This window comes from Chenopodium album, chromosome 25 (assembly GCF_948465745.1).
Source record: "Chenopodium album chromosome 25, dcCheAlbu1.1, whole genome shotgun sequence".
NCBI classification, from domain to species: Eukaryota; Viridiplantae; Streptophyta; class Magnoliopsida; order Caryophyllales; family Amaranthaceae; genus Chenopodium; species Chenopodium album.
The window spans coordinates 3,306,623-3,333,259 of NC_137858.1; the positions used below are offsets into that span (position 1 = coordinate 3,306,623).

Consider the following 26,637-nt stretch of genomic DNA (forward strand, 5'->3'; position numbering starts at 1 on the left):
AGTTTTATTGTAATTTTGTAATGGTAAAAATGTACATTATTTAGTTGGATAAGATAAAAATAATGATTATGAGTAAAATGTTGTATTAATGTACTATACAACTATACAAGTAAAATCATGTATAGGTTTGAGCTGTATGTTGAACATGACACAAAGTAAATCAAGGGATGTTAAATTCAAATTTTGAAATAATTCATGGGAAGATAAATGGATATTTGATTCTATCTATATTGAATTCAATCTCCTAATGATCCAATTTTATCCCACTTTGCCCAAACATTTTACCCAATAACAATAAAATCAAAACAATTTCAACCCATTTACTATCTCAATGATGATTTTTTTTTTGTCATCTTTACTATCTACATTTTACCACAAGTCCACAGTACCACGTATACAACTACTTTGACTACATCACTTTCTTGTCTTGGCTATCTAAACAAATGAAGTGTGAGTTGATTTGGATTAAACTCCAGTATGCCTAAGAATTTTCAACAAACAATTTATAGAACAATAACATACGCTAAACACGATTTTTCAATTTTCTTAGTAAGCATGTGAGGATTGCTTGAGGAGCGCATAAACAATTTTAAAAAAGAAGATAAAAGAATCATATCAATGTACAAGTAAATCACATATTACCATTAGAATGTTACTCCATAAAATTTTCGTAAGCAACTACCCGTAGTAAATATACTACTAGCAATTAGTAACCTTCATTGAAAAACTAATTCGTAATCAAGTAATTAGTAATCATGCTATACAAAATAGAGAATTTCCTCCTATCCTACACCCGAAAACAAACTTTAACATCCACCCAGACTTGATCCTCGAATCAGGATTAGCCCAAAGGTTGAACCGAATGGAACACCAAAAACAAACTTTAACATCCTCTAGATAATCTAAAGCCAAGCCTAGCCAAAATGTTAACTAAATTAACTTTCTTTCTTTGAGGCAAAACCACAAACACATGGTGATCATACTTCATACCTCATCCTCTACACCACCACTACCATCCCCTTCATACCCACCACCCAACTCACACACCCTCTCCCACACCTCCCTCGACACCGGCACCACCGACAACCTCGGCTGCCGAAACAACGCAAACCCTGACGCCTTCATCCGATCATCCATCTTCATCTCCGCCAAATCAACCGGCCTCCTCATTTCTCCGACCGCCGCCACATCCACCGCAACTCCGCCGTCATCGCCGTCGTCATAGCATTCATTAACAACAGTAACAACGCCGACAACGCGGCGCGCTTTGTTGCCAGAATGGTAGAAGAAACAGAGGTCCCCCATTTTCATGGATTTGAGAAATTTCTGGGCTTGCTTGTTTTTAACGCCGTCCCATTTGGATTTACCTCCGTTTGATAATTGATCTTCCCATGACCATTCCCCAATTTCGGTTTTCAGCAACCAATATTGCTGTTTATCTTCTTCTTGTTGATCTTCTTCTTGTTGTTTTGGAGGTTTTTGGTTTTTCTTCTTCATTTGTTTCGTTTTTTTGGAATTTAGGGTTTGTGAATTGTGTATTTACGACTATTAAAATTGAGAATTTTTATTTGTGAATATTCATAAAGTGGATTTATGGCGGGTAAATGGACAACTTTTTGGCGCCAACTATATTATTTATATAGACTTGAGGTTTAGGGTTGTTGCCAACTTTATAAAACTCCTCCTAACCCCATGTTTAGTTAGGTCTATTTCTATTGTGGAGTAATCTATATACCACTAAGGGCCTGTTCATATTTACTGAACTAAGCTGAACTGAACTGAACTAACTGATTAGAGCTAAACTGAACTGAATTGAAATTAAGTAAATGTGAACAGGTCCTAAGTTCATTAGGTAATTCTTGTTTCATGCTCTGTTTTATAAAATATTAATAAATGAAAATTTTATTAACCATCACAATTACATTTTTGGGGAAGATTATAGATGTTATTTGGGGTTGGCAACTTGGCACCAATTTTATAAGTTCATCCTGACTTAATTTTTATAATCTATGTACCATGTTCGGCTTTTTAAAATTAATAATGAAAAATTTATAAGTCATTAACCAATACATTAAAACTCATATGGATGCATCTAGCAATACCAAGGTATTAAGGTATTGAACCTTTTTGAATTTTTTTTGTTGTTGTTATAAGGGAGTAATCTATGTGCAAGTGTAATAGAGGTAAGCTAGAGGTAAGCTGATAGTTTAAGAATGTATGTCTTGGTGTCGGCAAACCAATTAAGGGGTTACATTTCATACCATACGAACATAGGAAGTTAAATCATGTTAATAATCAATGAACTCTGTTAATCAGATAAAACACTGTATAAGTGTATAATAATAAGGATTAACATTAGCAATAATCTTTATTATATTCATATTCTAAACTGTCTAAATCAAAGAGTCACTATATTCTTGAACCAAACTCAGCACTATCTGTTGCAAAACAATATTTTAATGTGGGAATAGCATATTTTCGACCAAAATATGGGAGTCCCACATCGAAGAAACCAAACAGAAGAGAGAAATAAAGATGTATAAAACGAATGCATACATAACAGAGTAACATACTTACCTGGACGGGGTCAATGGGCGATCAAGAAGGCCCATGGCCTAGGTCGATGGCCTTCATTGCACTTGGGAGGTGCATCAGCCTAAGATCTCCCCAACGTGGGAGAGTCTGCGTCATAATTTGTGATAGTGGGGGCCTGCGTTCGCGCGGCCCCTGTCTAATCTACTCTAATTTTATTTTATTTTATTTTATTTTTTTATTTATTTATTTTTTTATATATATATGACTGATCTACGAGAAAATAATTATTTTCATGCGTAATAAAAAGCCAATATTGTGACAATAGTTATATACGAAAAAAAAAAGCAAAAGCAAACTGATGTCCAAAATAAACATTCAAGCTCTTCGGGATTTCCATAAAGAACACTCCGAGCACTTCACATGCTCACAATGTAGGATTTCATGGAATTCGGGAGTTTCACCTGTAAAAAGAGGCATATGAAAAAAAGAAAAAAGAAAAAGCAAAACATATTAGCATGTTGCATAAGGACGGAAACAAAGGGAACAAACAAAATTGTTGAACATACCATGAGAATCGGGATCAAGATTTAGTTTACAACCATGTAATCCCTTCATGCCATAACCTAGCGAGCCAAAAAAGAGCTCCGGAGAAGTGAATGTGAATTTGCGCCTAGCCCAAAAATTCATATGCTGCCCAATTTGGTCAACCCCCTGTTAAAAAAATAATCACTAAATAAGCAACTACAAATGAAAATCTCTACTCATATGTACTAAAAAAGGTGAAATTTTAACACCTCAATTAGTGAAAACATTATGTATAAGATTCCTCAAGATAAAAATCTTAACAAGGTGTCTAGGTAATGAGATTTAAGAAGTGGTGACAACAATGTTTACAAGATTAAAATTAGTGTAACCTGGTTTTTTATTGTCAGAGTTTTTATTGATTTAATTACTTAATCACTAATGTCACGTTTTTCACATTTATTAATTTCAAAGGTATCATATATCTAGTTAGAAATAAAGGACATAGAACGAGAGAAGAAAAGGTAACCTCGCGCATATTGTACTCTTCTAAAACAATATCAGCATCTCTCTGCAACCTGGCATAAATGGACTCATCGTTTGGCCTAGGCAAGAGCATGAAACCTCCACTGTAAAATAAGTAAATAAATCAAATAAAATAAACCTCCACAAATATTTTTATTACATTTTCAACCCATCATTAACTATATTGTGTAACATTAATCATTATCATCATATCATTTTATTCCCAAATATTTTCAACAATTGCATTAATAAGCTAACAAGATTTACATTCATGATCAATATATTCCACAGTTTCTAGTCAAACTTACTTAGGATTTAATAGCACTCTTGATTTTGTCATCTCGGCTTAATTTAATAAACATTCAGAAGTGGAGTATATTTGACAAATGTGCCTAATCAAATGTGTCAACTAAAATAAGACGGGTAAAGTAAAGTACATTATGATATAAATAAAAACAAAGTTAGGAAACGTACAAAGAAGGAGGCGGTAGAGGAGCACGCTGCAATGCTTCCTTTGAAAGGTCATACTTGTCACTACTGCTACTACATGAAGAAATATTTATGATTGAATTAGATGAATAAAACAATGATTATGATAAAATAGAGGTGATAAGAGAGTTTACTTACCTAGGTTGGCCTTCTTCGTCGCTGATACTAGCGTCACTAATATCAGTGAATTTGTACAACCAAAAGCTGCAAAGTGCAAAGTGCAAAGTGCAAAGTGAATGAATCAATGAATCCATATTAGAAAAATAAAATAAAGATTTAAGCCTAATTGACATATTGTTTAGCCGAAATCATACGACACTGAAATTAAATAGCATATGTAAACTAATCAATTGCAAATCATTATAAAACATAATGAAAAATCAGAATCTGTATCGGTATGACAAAATATTTTACTGACAAATTAGAAACTAAGCTACCGAGATGCAATTTTATATTCCCCGTCCTTTTATTATTAGATATCTATTTCTAGCATTTATTGCTCACATCATAAAGAAAAGTAGAAATCTAATTAAAGGACGAAGGGAGTACATAAAGAGTTAATTCAAAACACCCGAAAATTAATAACAAACGTACTTAGATTGGGGTTCATCAGTGTCCGTGGTCTCAGAATAGTCGCTTCCACTTTCACTTTCACTTTCACTTTCACTTTCACCATCCTCGTTATCGGAAACTGTATTGTCATCGTCAGAATAGTCGCTTCCACTTTCACTTTCATTGTCCTCACAATCGGGATCGGCAAGTGTATCGTGATCGTCATCCTTTGGTTTTCCGTTGAGATTCATCTGTTGCACTTGTATCCGCATCATCTGTTCTTCCACAATCCTTTTCATATTCTCAATTTGTATTTCCAACAAAGCTCTTCTCCTTTTCTTCTCCTCAATATGTATTTCCATCTCATCATCTACAAAATTTGAATTATTCATTGCGAACAATGATTTGAGAGAGAGAGTTCTTATAATTATGTAAATATAATCGATCAAAAGGCCTTTGTAGAATTTCTCCTAGGTCATCAACAAAAGATAAGAGACTAAGTCCGCAAATTTCATATAGCCTGCCTGAAGAAGTATGGGTTTCAAGTAAATTATCTTTTACTTGAATATGGAATAGGAGTTTTATTAGGATTAAAATATTTACTATTACTTTTTTTTTTTTTTTTTTTTTTTTTGAGAACTCTTTTTAATGCCCCCTAGGGTTACAAGCTCTTGTTAATGAACTCCGCTATTTACAAGGGCCTGTTCTCGTACGTTGAAATTCAGTTCATTTCAGTTAATTTCAGCTCCTAATTTTCTTTTCTTATAAAATATTTATTTCATTTCATTTTAGTTCACTTCAGTTCAGTTCAGTCAATGAGTATAGGCCTGAGAGTTATTTTAGGATCAGGAAACGTTGTCATCAAATACACCATATAAATATTTTATTTTTATAAAAGTAAAGATTATGGTTTTTATTTATTTTTTTTATTTTTAGTTATGATATTTAAAGATTCACTATGGCCCACGGATTTTTTTTTTTTTAAATAGAAAATAAACCTGTTTTTTGAGTTTGAAATACATGTTACAGTTCTTTAGGTTTGAGTAAATTGAGTTATATTAGCTGTCAATTCAGGTATTCAAAACGGGTTTGGATTGGGTCAAATTAGGTCTCAGGTTAAATCAGAATCAGGTTATGTCGGGTCAATTTAGCTTCAATTCAGGTTCAGGTTGGGTCAATTTCAGTTCAAGTTATAACGGGTCGTTCACCGTACCTTTTTGGACATAGGTCGGGTTTAATTCGAGTTAAAATCAGATCGGGTTCAATTTCGGGTTCGGGTTGTGTTGAGTCGGGTTTGGATGGATTAACAAGATGGTACATTCGCGTTTGGATTACTGTTGAGTCGGGTTCTGGTTAAAGTTCAATTCTAATAAATATCGATGTGGTCAAGTTGAACTATATAATTACGCCTTCCATAATTTGATCAAGTATCATCAAGATTTTATTAAACCTATATACGAGTAATAGAGAACAAAATATTTTATTAAATCGGATTGATGGTATACAAAATTATACCAGTGTATAAGCTGAATAAAAGGTATATAAAATTTTATTAAACCTTCCATGACTCGGGTTTATGTTTTAAATGGGTCGGGTACTAGTTCAAGTTTGGATTGTTTTCGGGTCCGTTTAAATCAGTTGACGGTTACTAGCAGGTTGGGGCAGGTTCGGGTTCAGGTCATAAAGTATTGGATCAAATGGGTTTTCGGTTAAAATAAGGTTAGGTTCAAGTCATGTTAAAGGTCACTAGTTTCACCCCATTGTTCGCGTACAGGCTGGGTTAAGATCTTTGTCCGTTAAGGTCGGGTTCTCGGGTCGGGTCAGTTTTTGACAGCTCAAACTATAATCCATACTTTATGAGGAAATTTTGAGGTTTTGGGGTCCGGTGGAAAATTGTTGAGACCCTAGGAGGATTTATCTTGGGGTCATATAATGTCGTTTGAAACCATATATGATCGTTATATGTTGTCATAAATGTACGTGGTACACTTGAGTTTACGAAATCAATGCAAGTTGTGAACGGGTAAAATGACCGTTTAAGGGCTTATTGGATGGTTCCATCGACACAATTGGACACCGGAGGATATTATGGACCATGGTAAACATATCGGCAATTTTTATTTCCGGGCGAAAAAAGGTCAAATTACAAAGTTGAAGACTACAATTCGAGATTTTTGAGGAAAATTTGAGGTTTATGGGCCTAGTAGCGAAAAGCCTTGAGACCCTAAGGGATACATCTCGTCGTCATATATTACCGTTTGAAACCATATATGATCATTATATGTTGTCATAAACGTTCGTGGTAGGCTTGAGTTTACGAAATCGGTGCAAATTGTGAACGAGTAAAATGTCCGTTTTAGGACAAATTGGATGGTTCCACCGACCTATTTGGGCCCCCATGGGGTATTAGGGAGCATAATAAATATCTCGACAATTTTTATTTTCGGGCGAAAAAAGGTAAAAATAAATTACAAAATCAAAGGCTATAATCCACGCTTTCTGAGGAAATTTTAAGATTTCGAGGCCCGGTGGTAAAAAGTGTTGAGACCCTAGGGAATATATCTTGGGGACAAATAATGCCGTTTGAAACCATATATGATCATTATATGTTGTCATAAACATACGTGGTAGGCTTGAGTTTACGAAATTACTGCAAGTTGTGAACGGGTAAAATGACCATTTAAGGGTATATTGGATGGTTCCACCGACCCAATTTGACTCCCGGAGGATATAAGGGACTATGGTAAATATCTCGACAATTTTAATTTTTGGGCTAAAAAAGGTCAAAAAATTACAAAATTAAAGGCTATAATCCACACTATTTTAGGAAATTTTGAGGTTTTGGGGCTCGGTGACGAACAGGCTTGAGACCCTAAGGGATACATCTCGGGGTAATATAATGCCATTTGAAACCACATATGATCATCATATGTTTTCATAAACTTCCGTGGTAGGCTTGAATTTATGAAATCACTACAAGTTGTGAATGGGTAAAATGACCGTTGTAGAGCATATTAGATGGTTCCACCGACCCAATTGGACTCCTAGAGGATCAGGGACTATGGTAAACATCTTGGTGATTTTTATTTCCGGGTGAAAAAAGTAAAAAATTACAAAATCGAAGGCTATAATCTACGATTTTTGAGGAATTTTGAGGTTTCGGGGCCCGGGGATGAAAACTCTTGAAACCCTAAGGGATACATCTCGGGGTCATATAGTGTCGTTTGAAACTACATATGATCATTATATGTTGTCATAAATGTCTGTGGAGGCATGAGTTTACGAAATCACTACAAGTTGTGAACGGATAAAATGACCGTTTATGGGCATATTGGATGGTTCCACATACCCAATTGGACTCCCAAATTGTATTAGGGACTATTGTAAACATCTTGGTAATTCTTATTTCCAGGCGAAAAAGGTCAAAAAATTACAAAATTGAAGGCTGTAATCCACGTTTTTGAGAAAATTTTAAGGTTTAAGGGCCTGTGGCGAAATGCCTTAAGACCCTGAGGGATACATCTAGGGGTCATATAATGCCGTTTGAAACTATATATGATCATTACATGTTATCATAAATGTCCGTGGTAGGCTTGAATTTACGAAATCACTACAAGTTGTGAACGGGTAAAATGATCGTTTAAGAGCATATTGGACGGTTCTACCGACCCAATTTGTCTCTCGGAGGATATTAGGGACCATGGGAAACATCTCGGCAAATTTTTTTTTTCCGGGCGATAAAAGGTAAAAAAAAAATACAAAATTGAAGGCTATAATCCACGCTTTTTGAGGAATTTTGAGGTTTTGGGGCACGGTGGCGAAAAGCCTTGAAACCCTAAGGGATACATCTTGAGGTCATATAATGCCGTTTGAAACCACATTTGATAATTATATGTTTTCATAAAGGTCTGTGGTAAACTGGTAGGCTTGAGTTTATAAAATCACTACAAGTTGTGAACGAGTAAAATGACCGTTATTGGGCATATTGGATGGTTCCACCGACCCATTTGGACTCCCGGAGGGTATTAGGGACTATGGTAAATATCTTGGTAATTTATATTTCTGGGCGAAAAAAAGTCAAAAAATTACAAAATGAAAGGCTATAATCCACGCTTTTTGAGGAAAATTTGATATTTCGGAGCCTGGTGCCGAAAAGCCTTGAAACCCTAAGAGATACATCTCGGGGTCATATATTGCAGTTTGAAACCATATATGATCATTATATGTTGTCATAAACATCCGTGGTAAGCTTGAGTTTACGAAATCACTACAAGCGGTAAACGGGTAAAATAGCAGTTTAAGGGCATATTGGACAGTTCCACCGACCCAATTTGACTCCTGGAGGATATTAGGGTCTACGGTAAACATCACGGAAAATTTTATTTCCGGGCGAAAAAAGGTTAAAAAATTACAAAATTGAAGGCTATAATCCATGTTTTTTGAGGAAAATTTGAGGTTTTAGGACACGGTGGCGAAAACGCTTGAAACCCTAAGGGATACATCTCGGGGTCGAATAATGTTGTTTGAAACCATATATGATCATATTATGTTGTCATAAATGTATGTGGTAGGCTTGAGTTTATCAAATCACTACCATTTGTGAACGGGTAAAATGTTCATTGTAGGGCATATTGAAGGTTCCACCGACCCAATTGGACTCCTGGAGGAAATTAGGGACTGTGGTAAACATCTTGGTAATTTTTATTTCTGGGCGAAAAAAGGTCAAAAAATTACAAAATTGAAGTCTAAAATCCACGCTTTTTGAGGAATTTTGAGGTTTAGGGGCCCGGTAGCAAAAAGTCTTGAAACCCTAAGGGATACATATCGGGGTCATATAATACCGTTTGAAACCACATATGATCATTATATGTTGTCATAAGCGTCCGTGGTAGGCTTGAGTTTACGATATAATTACAAGTTGTGAACGAGTAAAATAACCGTTTAAGGACATATTAGACGGTTTCACCGACCTAATTTGACTCTCGGATGATATTTGGGACCATGGTAAACATCATGGCAATTTTTATTTTCGGGCGAAAAAAGGTCAAAAAATTACAAAATTGAAGGTTTCCACGCTTTTTGAGGAAAATTTGAGGTTTTGAGGCACGGTGGCGAAAAGGCTTGAAACCCTAAGGGATACATCTCGGGGTCAAATAATGTCGTTTGAAATCATATATGATCATATTATGTTGTCATAAATGTCCGTGGTAGGCTTGTGTTTACGAAATCACTACAAATTGTGAACGGGTAAAATTACCGTTTAAGGGCATATTGGATGGTTCCACCGACCCAATTTGACTTCCGGAGGATACTAGGGACCATAGTAAACATCTCGGCAATTTTTATTTTCGGGCAAAAAAAGGTCAAAAAATTACAAAATTGAAGGCTATAATCCACACTTTGTGAGGAATTTTGAGGTTTCGGGGCCCGGTGGCGATAAACCTTGAGACTATAAGGGATACATCTCGGGGTCATACAATTCCGTTTGAAACCACATATGATCATTATATGTTGTCATAAACGTCCATAGTAGGCTTGAGTTTACGAAATCACTACAAGCTGTGAACGAGTAAAATGACTGTTTAAGGGCATATTGGATGTTTCGACCGACCCAATTGGACTCTTGGAGTGTATTAGGGACCATGATTAACATATCGACAATTTTTATTTACGGGCGAAAAAAAGTCAAAAATTACAAAATTAAAGGCTATAATCCACGCTTTTTGAGGAAATTTTGAGGTTTCGGGCCACGGTGGCGAAAAGCCTTGAAACCCCAAGAGATACACCTCGGGGTCATTTAATGCAATTTAAAATCATATATGATCATTATATGTTGTCATAAACGTCCGTGGTAGGCTTGAGTTTACGAAATCACTGTAAGTTGTGAACGGGTAAAATGACTGTTTAAGGGCATATTGGATGGTTCTACCAACCCAATTGTACCCCGGGAGGGTATTAGGGACCATGGTAATTAAACATCTTGGCGATTTTTAGTTTTGGGTGAAAGAATGTCAAAAAATTACAAAATTGAAGGCTATAATCCACGCTTTTTGAGGAAATTTTAATGTTTCGGGGCCCGGTGGCGAAAAGTCTTAAGACCCTAAGGGATACATCTCGGGGTCATATAATTCCGTTTGAAACCACATATGATGATCCGTGGTAGGCTTGATTTTACGAAATCATTTCAAGTTGTGAACGGGTAAAATGATCGTTTAAGGGCATATCGGATGGTTCCACCAACCCAATTGGACTTTTGGAGGGTATTAGGGATTATGGTTAACATCTCGGCAATTTTTATTTCCGAGCAAAAAAAGGTCAAAAAATTACAAAATTGAAGGTTATAATCCACGCTTTTTAAGGAAAATTGAGATTATGGGGCCCGGTGGTGAAAAGTTACAAAATTGAAGGCTATAATCTTCCCCATTGTTCGAGTACAGACTGGGTTCAGATCATTGTCGGTTAAGGTCGAGTCCTCGGGTCGGGTCAGTTTTTGACAGCTTTAGGGTCTCAATATTTTTCGCCACGGGGCCTCGAAACCTCAAAAATTCCTCAAAAACTGTGGATTATATAGCCTTCATTTTTGTAATTTTTTGGCCTTTTTTCGCCTGTAAATAAAAATTGCCGAGATATTTACCATGGTCCCTAATACCATCCGAGAGTTTAATTGGGTGAGTGGAACCATCCAATTTGCTTTTAAATGGTCATTTTACCCATTTTCGTACATGCCTCTTGTATTGGCTATAAGCTCTCATGGGGCCTTTACGTTGCCGGATAATGGTCATATATGGGTCCACACAATATTATATGATCTCGGGATTCATCTCGTAGTGTTCTGTGAAACTCCAACACCAACCCCCGACACCTTCTAAATCACTCCGATTTCGTGTATTATACTTATATGCAATATGCTTGTCATAAAAAGATGGTTTGAGTTATATGCTCTTTCATTTTAACCCTTATGTTCTTTCAGGATTCATATTTTTTTCGTTTTAACCCTAATGTTTGTTGATTTTTATTCATGTTCTTTGAATTTTTAAAACTTATTTACAAGATATATAAATAAATCTTGAATCCAGATTATTTCGTTATTAAGTATTAAAGTGTGGTCACAACTTCATCAAAATTTCCTCAGCCTCACTTGCAAGCTGCAACTCCCAAGTGATGATTGGAAACGAAGGATGTACCTTATAGAGTCAATGAAACGAGTAATTCTTTCTAGCCCGCATACAAATGGTCAGAAAAATACTTGATTGTACGTAGTATATATTTTCTTTTTTCAACTTTATACAATTTTTACAAATATACACATGTAACCACAGACTAAACCTACAAAATTTAATATGAGCTAAGTGTACAAGTTAGGGTACAAATGTTTGTTCATTACAGATTTCTCCCAGAAGTACACAATGCCAGATGCAATCTCACCCCGGACTCAAATCAAGTAGAATCTCGTTAAAACATGGACATGCAGCAAAGTATCCTTGACTGCTTTTGAAGTTTCACGATTCGTGGTTATTCAGATTGGGGCCTGTGTGATGAACTGCACTTCGATTAAAAAAAAAAGTCTTCCGTGGCTCCTAGAAGGTTCTCATTATGATCCTAAGCAATATCCAGCAATTACAGGAAGGTATCACACCGCAATACCAGAAGTTGACTCACGTATAGGTCAAGCTAGTTTTCAATATAGTTCACAAGAGAGCATTATTGTCCAACTGGATCAGTTTTACTGAACCATCACCACCACATGTGAGGAAACCATCAGAAATAACTTGAATATCTGTGACACCAACCTGCGATATCAAGTATGTATTTACTAACAGTAGATATAGATTTCAAATTTTGATGTACAAATATGTTAGTTTACTCACCCTAGTGACTCCCCCAAAGCTTTGAGAACTACGCTGGAGAAATGTATGTCTCTCGTGCAACCTTGGCCAATGAAAGACCAGGCTAGCTCTCTTAGCATCCCAAAGTTTAACATCTCCATCCTTGCTTCCAGTCAAGAAAAAACTAGTATTTGGAATCGTTGCAATCTTAGAAATGCTCCCTATTGTGAAAATTCAAAACATAGCATGTCAAGCAGATACAATTTAGAATTTACAGAAACTGGAAATCTGAGAAACCAGACTTTACCTGAGTGAGCCTTTGGTATATACCATAACATTCCATGTCGATTCTGATCTCCGACACTTGAGGAGTGTTCAGATCGTATATCTATAGCAGCTGTATCAGACCTCTCAGCACTGTTTAAATGTCTCTGTCTTTTGGTCTTTCCTGTGGCTATATAGCGGAAATCATGAAGTCCAACGTCACCACCTTTTCCACCAGTAACAATTAGGGGAGAAATAGAACCAGTTCCCACATCATTATCAAACACAGCAATGGAACTAGCACCACCTACACCAAGAGGCCAAAAGAACATAATCATAAATGTGAGAACAGTTTGTGATGGCTTGTCAGCTTGCAATAGCACAACATAAGAGAAAGCTATTGTAAGATCAATAAGTAGATTCGTGTTTCAATAACTATTTTAGCAACAATTCTACTGTTCGTTACTCCCTGGAATAGCAATATAGCATCCTAAAGCTGATAGCAACTCGGACAAGATATAAATAGCTAAGAATGTTTTCTCTTCTGAAATTAGTACCTTCATGGCACATCACAGAAGCTCTGGAGCTCGATGGGGGAGCTAGTGTATCCCATATAACCACATTAACACCGTTTGAACTGTAACCAGAAGCAGCAATAATTGATCCACTGGTTGCCACATAGCAGACATCCCTGTCAAATCAAACAGCAACCATATAGTTAATTCACCAACCAAAAAAAAAAAAAAAAAAGCAACCATATAAGCTTAATCAATGCAGAAAGAGACAGAAGCTTAACATATAAGCCAGTATCTTTTGTTTTAACATGTTAGTGAGAGTTTCTATCAAACGTGAGCAGACAAGGTGTCTTTGTGTTTCGATGGTCTTCCAGAAACGGCCATAAGGATGTGTACTTCCCACCCCAGCTCATCAAAGGTACATATTTTGCAGTTCTAAGTTCAATACAAAGCACAGCAATGGTGAAAAAGAAGCAATATCAGTCACAGCTCACATGCATCTTATTTAAGTCTAAAAACTAGCCTGGCATAACACAAGATCGTAATGTACAGTGTAGGAAGCAACTCATGAGAAAGCATTTTATAACACACAGATGCAACATCTTCACAAGTTAGGGGGAGAAAAACACACAAACAAACAAAAAAACACACTACTTTTCAAACAAGATTTTACAAAATGAATTGCAGTAGTACGTTTGTTCCTTGTCTTTTAAGAATAATACTTACGACACATGACCATTAAAGCAGAGAGATGACTCAGTTGGCCTGACATTGCTCCTCCCCCCCACCTCCAATTGCCAGGCGGACACAGTTCCATCTGATGCACTGCTAGCAAATCTGTGGCCACAGTGATCAAACTGTAAACTAGTAACAGATGGAAGAGCATATGGAGGAGGTATATTAGCTGCAGCTATTATTCCATAAGTTGCAGCAGCTTTCTCTTCACCAAACTGCAGTCATAGTATATAAATCAGCAGTATGACATCGTGTATACAAGCAAGCAAACAAGAATGAAAGATGTAGAATAAAGAGATGCAACCATACTTACACAAATCTACCTTAAGACCTAAAAATACAGGAAAGTCCCTCAAAAATAGTTTATCTAGCAGCAGAGTTACTGAGGGACATTAAAAATAATAATAGTAATAATAAATAAATAAATAAATAAAATTCATATATCTAATGTTTTATTGTGTCCACATTTGAGGTATTTATAGAATAGCTGGCAAATCTTCTTTTCATTTATAAAAGTAAGGAAATCTGTGCAGTGATACAAATACAATTATTGTTAAAAATTTGAAATTGATACATGCAGCACTAGGGAGCCAATAGTGGAAACACCAAGTTAAACAAACATTAATTACATCGAAAAAAAAAAATCGCATTGATTTACTCGTGATTATTTTCATGCAAGCCTTGATTAATACCAATTAAGAAAGTGTATGCTTATATGCAGCCCTATAAAAGAATATGCATAAGAGAATAAACATTATCAGCTTATTAAGAAGCAAATTATAATACTGGGATATTCTTTGCACCAAAAAAACTGGGATATTCTGAAATGCAAAAAAAATTAACTTGTATCTGAGGCAATAAGTTTTGAGACAAGGCTTCCTACTACTTGAAATTTAACCACAATTTGTAGTTTCTGTAACACATTAAAAGCAAAAATATGCAAAATTGCAATTGGAAGATCTTTATGTAGTCATATACCTCCCATAGGTAAATGTGAGTGTTGCTAGAACCAACTAGAAAGAAAGGCCTGGAAGGATGAGCAGTTAAAGCACTTCCATTTACATTATGCAATGTAGCTGGTGGATCAACACACTGGTCAAATTCCTCTTGAATTCCCCATCCCATGCCAGTGGCACCTATACCAGCATAACCTGGGATCCCAAATGCTCCACCACCAGTTAAATCATTTCCAAGTCTTGCTTGAGAACCAAAACCATTGGTAGCTACACCTAATCCAAGCGGTGAACCATTATCACTTCCAAGACCAGCACCAGGAGAGACACATGTAGGAACTGGAGTAGACTCGGTACCAGCCCAACCATTCTGTGGCCAATCAGCTTGTGCCCAGATATAGTCTGATGGATCTCTAAAAGGCAATCCATTACCCCAACTAAAGAAACATATTCCCTGTAAAATATATGATTGAATTATTAGCAGGCAAGAAAATTATAAAAAATAAAAATAAAAAGATAAACAACTGAAGATCTTAAGCCAAGCACTCATCATTCTCAGTATTACGGTATTAACTTACAAAACTATAAAAAATGGTAAGTTTATAGTTCACACTATCTACGCTACACAAAACAAGAAGTTTTTTATGCACAACAATGTACCTTTTTGTTTCTGGCAAGTGCAGCCTGCTGTTGTTCTATGGAATTGATACAAAACGCCTGTCCAATAAAGATTAGTCAATTAAATTCAACATAAGGTTGAAAGGCAATAGTTATGAAAATGATGATAATTACAAATATGTCCAGAGAAGAAACTCACCTCCAATAGTTCTCCATTTCGCCTGTAAATTTCTTTAGGACTGTTGAAAGGAACTACCCTTTTTGTGACAGCTTCCCCCTTTCTATCAGAATCCAGAAAGTCCTTACTCTGTTCAGAACCTGCAGAAGGGCTTTTATTTCTATTACCACGAGGACTGTTATCAAATATACCTTCTTGCTTATAACTTTCCAGTTTTTCATGCTCTCCGAGCACACCGATATGCAAATGATTCCACCCTTTACCAGCCTTCCAGTGAATGAGCTCTGACAACTTAACTGGTAATTGAGCAAGCATTTCAGAGACTGTTTTAGGACAATTGCAGATTGTTAGTAACTTACAGCTTGAACATAAATTTTCTTTATCAGAAGTTTCTGAGAAACCAGGACTTCCATCCTGATGCTCACAAAGCACATTAGGAGTAGATTGGTTTGATTCCTCCAACCATGTTAGGATAGGTAGAGAGGTCCCACTCTGTACTTTCTGCTGAAGAAAAATGGCAAGCTGCCTTGCAGTATGAGGTGGTATATGAGTGAAGGTGTTTCCTATCGTTTCAATAAATATCATTAAGACCTGTCTAACTTTTTTCAGGGAACAATTACTATCAGGGTGGAGAGATAAACTAGAATCCAGGACAGATGTCTTAGGTGCATCATCAAGAGATAGTTTACTAAATAAAAGATTCAGTTGGCATTCAATAAACTTAGATAAATGTTGCCACAAACACGACTTAAGAATAATCCATATCTCATCTTCAGGAATTGTAAACAACGTATTCCCTCCACTCTCCTGCTGCAATCCTTGAGTGCCCAGTAAACCATTAAGGCCTGATGGTTTGAGGCTGAGGGCCTCAACCACCTGTCCAAGTATAGTCCTCAAGCTTACAATGTCAATTTCTCCATATGTTCCATCAGTGCATGACTCCAAAACAGGTCGCAACATTGCATCAAGAGCTTTCAGGTTATGTTGAAGCATTGCTGAAGCGAAATATATACAATACTTGCATAGATCAAGAGCAATAATGCACTGACCGGCAAAGTTTCCAGAACTACCACTACAAAGCTTCATTAAAGCAGCTTCTAGTTTGGAGATTGATAATATAAAACCCTGCATGTAGAATTCCAAAAATTGGAAGAAGCAATATGGTTTGACAACAGACAAATTTTGCTCAGATGAAGACAAGACCCTGGAACTAGCTATGCTGCAAGCAATAATAAATCTTGGAAGTGAATGAGACAGTTGTTCAGTCACATCTACAAAATATTTGAGCAGCCGGGATGAAGTACTGTCAGTCTGTCACTATGGTTTGTCGGAGGCAAATGAAGGTGAGAAGCAAACCCTTTGCAGCTGTAGAGCAATAGCTTATCCTTGTCTAAAGAAACAAAAATCTGCATCAAGATTTAGAAAGCTTAGCACATTTCACAACCAAACTAAAAAGGGACAATCAAATGATTGAATACTGACTTACCTTATCAAGCAATACATCCCGGGCCACAGAAAATTTCTGCTCCAGATACGCAAATTCGGAATCCAAAAGCTGTTCAAAATTTTCAAGAAGAGCATCATATTGACTTATCTCATGCCCCAGTGAGCTCGCATCAAACGTACCAGATTTTGATAATACTGAACTAGTGGTAAGCCAGCATGGATGCTCCTTAAAAAGTTTGGCGGCATACTGCATGGCTAGATCTAATTTGACTTGGTGAACCAAATGACAGGCTACCTCATGTGAGAGCCACCTAAAAGAATCAGCTGGAGATGGAAGCAGTATTCTGGGAAGAATTTCAGAATCTTCACCCTTTGATCTCTTATCCAGAACTCCAAGAACGCTGGCAGATGATGATAGGCATTCCAAAGCTTCAAGCTGATCGCATTATAATGCCAGTCAAATTTAAAGAGGAATTGATTAATCAACAAACACTCATGTTATTATCCAGACAGTAGTATTGGAAATGGTGGAGCCAAAGTGTATTTATAAAACTGAGACAATAAGGACCTCAATGGAAATCACTAAAGTATGATATATGATCAGATTTAATAGTGACCCATGTTCTTCATAACTTGCCAACAATTATCAAATTGCACATCTTTGCTCCCCATCACTTGTCAACAAAAATTAGTACGTACACCTTTATAAGAAAATCAGGCAACACCTATCTGATATAATGACTTCAGGAACATTGCTGCTAGAACTATCCAGGTTTTATTATGCAAAAGAAAATATTTTGTGTCATAGCATAAGATCCATGTTACAAACAAGCAATCTCATGCTCATAGGATTACATAGAACTTCCCTTCATCCATTCCAATACTGTTTTGCTTCTCATTTGGGATGTGCAAACAGAACTGTCCACCTACCTCTTACATTAGCATTTTCTAGAGACTTAGAAACTTTATACGGAGTAGTGGAGTACTATCATTTTACTCCTAACAGGTATTGGAAGACTCAAAGTCACCTATGTACAAGCCAGGTAAAAGTGACATTGGTTTTTCATCAGACATTATTCATACATTCAACATTAATAGAAATATAGGATTATATACAGATTTAATTTCAGCTATAGCAATATTGTCTTACTAGTTACTACTCATTTGAGACTGCCAAAAAAATTCCCCATTATCTTGTCACAACAGCATTTTCTAGAGACTATAAGAACCTTTTACTACCAATTTACTCATGAAGGTTTACAAGTGAATGATGCGACAGACTTTTAAAGTCATTTCTTTTTGTACATGACAATTAGAAACAGCATTGCTCATCTGAGTCATTTCTTTATCAATCCTACGCTTAAAAACTCATGTAAGAAGTAGCATACTGAAACTTGACGCACCTTTATCTATTCTAAATAACAAAGGACTTACAAAGGATATGACTTAGGAAAAATTATTTGATTAGCATTTTAACAATACTATAAAACAGTTGAACTAGACATACCGGAAGGCCACGTTTGTTAAATGCAGAAGCAGTCATCACTATAGTCCAACGACACAAAATTGCAATGTTCTGCTCCCCAACAGCATTTTTTAAGACATTCTTGGCTGTCAACATTTGGCAGTACTGACCAATACTAGGGTCAAGAAAAGCGGCAGATCTAAATGAATTTTCAAACTCAGTGGCATAAGAATCCCCTTGCAAACCAAGAGCAATAAGAAAGGACTGGAGGTAATTACCCAACACCCACTGCAAAGAAAGACTGATAGTTTAGAAATGAAAAGCATAAAATTCAAGAGTATTCTCAAACAAAGTATTAAAGATAGTCATAGCAAGCCACCTCTAGAATACTCGCAAGCCAGTAGTCGCCTTTCTCAATTGCAGATGGAAGTAAAATCTTTAATATTAGATGGCGCTCCGATGCTCCACCTTGCCCCTCAATGAGCCGGCAAATCACAAGAGCAAGTTGTTCATCTCCAAGAGTCTTAGCACAAACAGTGATAGCAGAAATTGTATCACCTCCAAGCAAAAAGAAAGCAATTGCTAACTCATATCGATGCCTCCCCATCAACACATAAGCATTTTTTAAAGCAGCAGCTCTATGTCTCTCTTCCTATATGACAACCAATATAACAGATTCTACATTAAGCAAGTAGGATATATGAGTTTTGATACGAACATGCAAGATATAGGTTTCACTCAACAATGGAATGACGCACTGTGGTGAAAAACAATACAATTCTTTTTATGTGAGGGAAATAGTCAGTTCTCGAGTTAAGATTTAAGGAGCACCTGAAAATTGCGAGATAGAAATGCAACTAGGGGCTTGTCTGTCTCATCCTTACTGATCTTGAAGAGGCCAGTCAAGACTTGAAGTCTATTTAATGCTATGTACAGTAAGGCACACGCCTTTGGATCTTTATTTGTCAGATATCGAGATCTAGCCAGCTTTTCCATCTGCAGAAAAAACTTGTATATAAATTTTTTTGCAAGCTTATGCCATAATATTTGCTTAGTAGTACATATGCAGTAAGCAAATCTACAGGAAATAGCAAGCTTCATCAGGGTGTATATTCAGATTTCCTATATCAGAAAATCTTTTTAAGATTTATAGCCCATTTTATCTATTCTTCTTGATAATATGCTATATGTATGGTTATACAATAATTATGGCACACTCTACAGAGAAGCAGTGTCTTCTGTGAAGGGACAGCTAGAACATCCAAATATCACCCAAGAGGTTGAAAATCAGGAGAAAGAAAGAAGACTTAAATAAAACAAAATAACATTAAAATTGTAGCAGAATATAATATGAATATCAATTGCCCCTAACTGACTTTTGGAACTAGCTTTAAAGCACATAAAGTCCAAGTTCTTGACTTCTATATAGACCTTGACTTCTAAGTCTATTTGATTTTACCACAGAATATTTCCTCTGATCCATACTATAGGACAATTCAGACTAATGCATAAGAATTAATGAGCATCTAATACTGTTTCTTGTAACATTGGCCAACATGTTCTCCTGCTGCTATCTTTGTTTTCTAGGCACTCTTTAGTCTTTAGTCTTCTTCTGATGAACGAGAACTAAATAGGTGTGGAAGACTTCTAGATGGATGGTAAGTTTTTTCATGTGACCTTTAAGAAGTAAATGAATTGGAGGAAAAAAAGGTGATACCAAGCTAGCCTTTAGTTTCTCACTGCATCTAGTTACGGGAACAAGATAACTACTACTCTTGAAAGACTAAGAAGGGGTGTATTAAGACAACTTGTGAACTTTATGCATTTAACAACTTATAGTTTTGATAAACAAAGAGTAAGCTAAATTGAACTAGATCTATTACCCAAGGAAGTAGATAATCAGAAGATGAGCATGACAAGAGAAAATACAGAAAATAACTGCCATTAGTACTCAAAGCAAGATCATACTAAAGCATTTTTTGACAAATGACTAGCTGAAAAAGTTAATTGACACCAACAAGGAGCACTGAGTTCAAAATCAATTTCAATATAGATGGCACTATGACAGTCTGAAGAAATACAAGGAGCAACAGCAGAGCAGCTCTAGTGACCAGTGTAGGGTCTTTTTAAAAAAATATTTTTAACGGATCCCTAAGGCTTGCCTAGATAGAAGCTTTCAGAGAGTTCTCATTTCAGTCCAAACTCTCTAGAAACCATGACAATAACAGATAAAAGGAACTAATTACATAACAATTCCAATATACCTTACTGCGCAGATCTGAAAGATTTGTAAACCAAAAGCCAACACCCAACTTCCGCATATCTTCCCAAGTCGGTTCAGTCGGTAGAATAGTACTAAATAAGATCGCTTGACAATCAGAATGGAAGGCCCAAACCATCAGCCTAGAATCAACAACTAATTCTTCAATTGATGGAGTCTTATGGTATCTCCGATGATAATCCAGTTGCTGAAGCCTTATTCCACACCAGAACCTTACATTAAACCAATGATAGGTGTCATAAACTACAGAGCATCTAATGTCGGAAAATGATGAAGGTTAAAAATAAGTAAACTACAAGAATAAACACTATAAAACAGATTGCACCCTTCAAAGACAAAGGATCATACAGCTTTTGCTTTACCGGTAACTGCAGGGCGGAGGTTGGGGGTTATTGGAAGGCTTGCTAACTTACCATAAAAAAAAAACACTTGACTTGAGGGAGGAAATGTAATATACACACACGCACACACACAAACGTACACACAAAATGCTATCAGTTTTGTTCATGTGGTGCATGTGTCCAGGTCATATACAGTTTCCCACACAAATAGACTGGATTACAATTCAGCTAACATGACTCATTAGCTAAGCTAATAGATTTTGTTCTATTCCTCAACTACAAAGATGAATAAATCATGCACAATCCTAAGAGGCAGAAAAACCTAGAATCTATTGATGCAAAGAGAAGTATCTTAATTAGAAACAGTATTTCACATTAAGTTACCAAAACAGGTGTAGGCAAATTAAAATCCTGCAGTAGGCTCTGTTCTCTTCAACATATATAGATTTCAGATAAAGAGATTTATGCTGATCAAAAGCTCATTGTCCCTTATAAAAATTGAATTTATATCAATCAAAACTGATCTTTATTAATCATTGAAATTTGTTAAAACTGAAATACATGAGTTGAAGAGATCAAGGTTTGATAGTGCAAAGTTCTTTACCGTTACCTTCTTCCTGTGTCATCAAGGCTTCCATATGCAGAGGTCGATTGTGAATTACTAATTTCATTCAGAAGGTCTATAATTGCAAGCATCTGCATCTTCTGTGAATCAGTAAAACCTTGATGACCATGGAATTTCTCCAGTATTTTATGAAATCCATATGACTCAGAGCTTGTGGCAGATGCAGCAGGCAAACAATTCATTACATCACCCGCAGAAGTATCTGCAAAACGCATCAGCCCTTCATCTGACTTCCGAGAACAATTGTTTGTGTCGAAGTTATTGCTCCACTGGAGTCCTTGACTAGCTCCTACTTTTAATGACTGTCCTTCGAAATACTTTGAGAGTGTGATCTGTGTAATAGTGATGCTAGACTTTGGTGGAGAAACTCCTTGGCCAATGGCAGAATTAGAGGTTAAACACTCAAAAAGATGACAAACAGCTACATATGCACGTCTCCAGTTGCCTATAACATTTTAGAGCACCCATTTAATAAATTACAATAGCAGCACCAAAAAATGCTAAAATATTACATCTCAATGTTAAGAGTAACAGAAATCTTTGTATCACAAAAAGCACATGGTTACAAAGTGAAAATTGGAACATTGTCTTTGACTCACAACAAAAAACCGAATTATTACGATCAGATGCAGATAAAATTTACACTTCTTCAGGCATATATACTTCCATGATCCAAACAGTCCAAGAAGATAAGTGTTGGTCCTTTCTGATGATGCCCATAAGAGCAAATATATATTAATACTGAATCCTATCGCATTCTAAAATTTTCAACAAAACAAATTCTCGTGTATCCAAACAACACGTGAGAGGTAAGAAGGCATGAAATACAAGGTTAAGGTTAAAAAAAAATTGATTGTAAATATTTTTCTCCATGAATATAAAATTATTGGCCTCAAGCAGAGCATATAATAGAACAGGAAAGGCCAGCAAGTGTAGTGTAGAACTGGACATCAGCAGTTCATTGTCTTTCCTAACTGGCTGGCATAAGCCTTTTCCGAAACCAAATTAACAATTTTTTTCCTGTCTAACCAAATTAACAATTTTTTTTCCTATCTCTTCTACTCCCCCCCCCCCCCCCCCCCCTATTTCTTCTAACATAGAATACCACAGATGTAATGATTTAAACATACCTGAATATATATTTGTCAAGAGTGCCTCAGGGTGGTAGAAAGGCAGAGGACCAGAAAATTTTTCAGCAACAACTGTCATCTTCAAGAAGCAATTCTTGTTCACTGGGATAATGTTTGGTTCAGTACCATCTCCAATCAGAAAGCTACATACATCATTATGTGCCTTTGTCATAGGAGGGCAGAAAGAATCTCTCTCACTGCTTTTTTCAAATGACAACTCTTCAAAGACATGAATTTTACCCACAGAGTATGCAGGATTATAACTAACCATCCCACTTTTAAAATACAAATCAGTATTATCAGGCGAATGCTTGTTACCTGTAAAGAATGACCAGTGACTGAAGAGAGTAAAGAAATTCTCATGAATAATTACAAGTGTACTCCTAGGCCCTAGAACAAAGTCACAGATAGTAGGCGAAGTACGCACAATGGCAATGCAAACCCAAGAGGACAATTCTGGCAGTTTTTCCTGATCATATGAAATGTGAACGCTACAAACTCTTCGGGAATAAATGCGCAGCTCATTCTGAAAGCATACCCCAAGAAATAATATATTTTCTATTTGAAACCATTTGAAAGCCATAAATTTACCATTCAAGCATATCTTGTCTTCCAATTCCAGAGTCCCAGCACCTGTGAGATGCAGAGGTTCCCATATATAAAGCATGTTCACATTATTTCCATGACCATCTGAACATATTGTTGCAATCTTCTGACCCCAATCAGCTACAGATATTGCAGTGACAGGGTTTTGAAGGGAGCTAATTATGCCTACAAGCTCAAAAGGAGTCTGACCAACTGATAAATCAGATAGGTTAATCCTCCAGAGTCTTGATCTACCATCGGAGTGTCCTGTGGCCATGTGAAATGGAAAGATATTTAGACAAGAATCGTTTACCAAGTTGTTCTGCAGAGAATCCATTGACATACTAGGAGACACCACAGAGATACTTGTAATGTCATTATGAACATCTGAAAAATCTGATGAACACGGACTCACAGCCATGCAATATGTTTTGCCAGCAAAGTCAGTTTTATATATACATATGCTGCAGTCAGCATTATATCCAGTGTCAGAATTGTACAGGTGGACACTTTCACAATGCTCATAGGATTGCAAGGTCAATTTCCAGGACTGAATTTCACAGCTCTTCATCCATACTCCCATAAGAAAGAAATTATTGGATTTGATATTCTCTTCATAAGTGGAATGTAAGGGAACTGAGACAATTTTGTCAGGCCCATCTAAGTGATCACGCACAGCGAAAGGAATAGTGCAGAGTTTATGGCATAGTATATTGTCTTCTTCAGTTACACAATTTCTTACAATAAGGCAGTCTATTCCCTGAGCATGTCCAATGAGAAGAATCTGGTCTTCTTCCAACCATGATGGTGCCCAATACAAGCTCATATCCCGAGATATAGTATATTGCAGGACAAGGTTCCCCACAATTTTCCATGAAGGAGTAAAGGTTGGCAGACCAGGAAGGCTATTAGAATTGTTGGAAATTGACCAGAACATAAGTAACCCATTAGAATCCAAGGAAACAGCTAGTTCAACTTCATTTGTACAAGGATGAACAGCAACTTGTAAAATTTTACCAGTGTGACCAAGAGTATCCAAGATTCTAACAGATTGACACGACAATTTATCTGTTTCACGTACTAGAAGAGATTTCCCCTCTACCTTCTGTAATGTTTGATCATATAACACTGACCAGATAAAGGAGTTACAAGGTAATAATTGAAGTAATGAGCATATGGCTGGTGGACCAAAGAGTCTATTCCTCTTGATAGAGACTTTGTTAAAATAAGATTCTCTGTAGCACCTTGGACCAATATTTCTACAGGAGCTTCTCATACCAGCCTCCGATACTTCCTGCTTCTTCCATAATGTCACTCGTGGAGACCGCATTGTAGCAATGTCGTCAAGGCAGTGCACAGCCCAAAACGTGTGCATTTGGCCAGGACCGATCCCAATCAACCACTCACAACTGCCAACCTCGTCACTTTGGCATCTCTCATCGGTGTAATTTTTGTTAAGTCCATCTCCCACACAAACCATGCCATCTATTTCCAGAGCCCACTCTAAGAAAATATCTTTGCCCAGAGTACCACCCAATGACTGATTAATTTCGATGGCAGTAACCACACAAAAAGATCGTCTAGGGGTTGAAGTTTCACGGTTATCTTTACTGCCCTTCCGCATTCTGCTGTCATCAATCTCACACCACAACCTGACAGTCCCATCTACACTGCTAGTTAGCAGAACATGCCTTGGTGCATATAGAAAATCTCCATTTAACTGGCGTCCACCACAAGGTCTCCATTGAATTGCCAAAACAGGTTGAGGATGCCGTAATTCAGCAGCAACATATCCAGCTTTTCCATCATACTGGAACACACTAACACGATCACTTTCACTACAAGGCACATTAGCTAATCCATTAACATGATAACTAGTAGGATATGCACCAGTTGCTGAAACTCCATCAAGCGACCATGTCGCGGAAACCAGAGTTTGAGGAACCTTCATTCTGAACTTCCATGCTATCTCCCAAGACTTTATGTTTCTTTTCCATAAAACTACTTCTTTCCCTGCAGCTATTATTCCATCTCCGGAGCCCGTCCACGCCACGGCCTCAGCCTTGGCAGATTGCACCAATGTAGCAGTCTGACTCCAACAAAAAGAACCTGAATATGAGTAAATTAATTGATCCCGAACTTTATACAGACAACATTAGTCCACAAATTTGATGTGCACATAAACTTGAACTCATAGCAAGTGAATTCAATCAATAAATTTGCAACAAAAATAAAATTCTGACCTCTATCCAATGTATTATAATCTATGAATCTACATCAATGGCATCAGAGCTAAAAACTCAAGTTCAAATGAATTATTCAGCGTGAACAAGCTCAAAATAAGTTCAACTCAGATAATTCTACGAATTTCAGAGAATCTTACAAAGCAAATTCTAGAAACAACAATCACACTAAATTTCAGCCCTATAATATCGAAATTTGTAAAAACTGCAAAAAATACCTGGAGAAGAATCATATTGAAACAGAAAAACACGATTATCAGCGGCGGCAGCAAGATCGCCGGAAGAAGGAACCGCCGGCGACCAAGCGACGGAGACGACGTCGGAGAAGTCGGAAGAAGGGAGAAGTTCGAAGACTTGCCGGAAAACAGGGCCAATGCGAGACTGTTGAGGAGAGAGAGGAGAAGGAAAGTGAGAGATAACGAGGAGAGAGGAAGCTCCATAAGCAATCCATGAGTATCCGGCGAAGTCCGGCAACCAATCGACGGCGGAAGATCCGGATTCTGAGAGGTTTGGAGATGGAGGAATTGTTTCTGATTTGATTAGTTGCAGAGGAAGGTGGTCGGTTAGATCGGCGGTGGTAGGTTCCGCCATTGTTGTGGGTTTTGATGAGGTTGAGTTTTGATGGTGTGATGTGATCTTTGAGTTGGAGGTGAAGATGATTCGAGTTCAATGGAAAATAGTGTACTTTTGACTGCTGTGAATTTTATTTTACTGCCAAATGCACCCAAATTTTACTTTACTCCCAAAATATTTGTTTGATTACCAATAAATTCAAATTAGGGCTTGCTTTCGTCAAAAAGAAAAAGAAG

At 36.7% G+C, this 26,637-nt stretch overlaps 2 protein-coding genes and 1 non-coding gene across 3 annotated transcripts; 1 reads left to right on the top strand and 2 right to left on the bottom strand.

Moving 5' to 3' along the window:
• Positions 1-939: 939 nt before the first annotated feature.
• LOC145615628 (uncharacterized) lies at positions 940-1,516 on the bottom strand. Its single transcript, XM_081670697.1, has one exon. The coding sequence runs from the start codon at positions 1,495-1,497 to the stop codon at positions 985-987; it is 513 nt and encodes a 170-aa protein (XP_081526823.1). The 5' UTR covers positions 1,498-1,516; the 3' UTR covers positions 940-984.
• A 1,053-nt stretch (positions 1,517-2,569) lies between these two features.
• Positions 2,570-2,731, top strand: LOC145615731 (U1 spliceosomal RNA). Its single transcript, XR_014107325.1, has one exon. It is a non-coding gene; the product is annotated as a U1 spliceosomal RNA (small nuclear RNA).
• Positions 2,732-11,837: 9,106 nt separating this feature from the next.
• LOC145613022 (uncharacterized) lies at positions 11,838-26,454 on the bottom strand. Its single transcript, XM_081668092.1, has 17 exons — positions 26,047-26,454; positions 23,001-25,694; positions 21,856-22,315; positions 20,888-21,116; positions 19,455-19,619; positions 19,003-19,275; positions 18,666-18,911; positions 17,199-17,594; positions 17,031-17,118; positions 15,734-16,983; positions 15,577-15,633; positions 14,942-15,370; positions 13,955-14,178; positions 13,271-13,404; positions 12,757-13,020; positions 12,492-12,670; positions 11,838-12,413 (listed from the first exon to the last, which is right to left on the bottom strand). Exons 1-17 carry the CDS (start codon positions 26,417-26,419, stop codon positions 12,312-12,314), a joined length of 7,563 nt encoding a protein of 2,520 aa, XP_081524218.1. The 5' UTR covers positions 26,420-26,454; the 3' UTR covers positions 11,838-12,311.
• Positions 26,455-26,637: the final 183 nt, after the last annotated feature.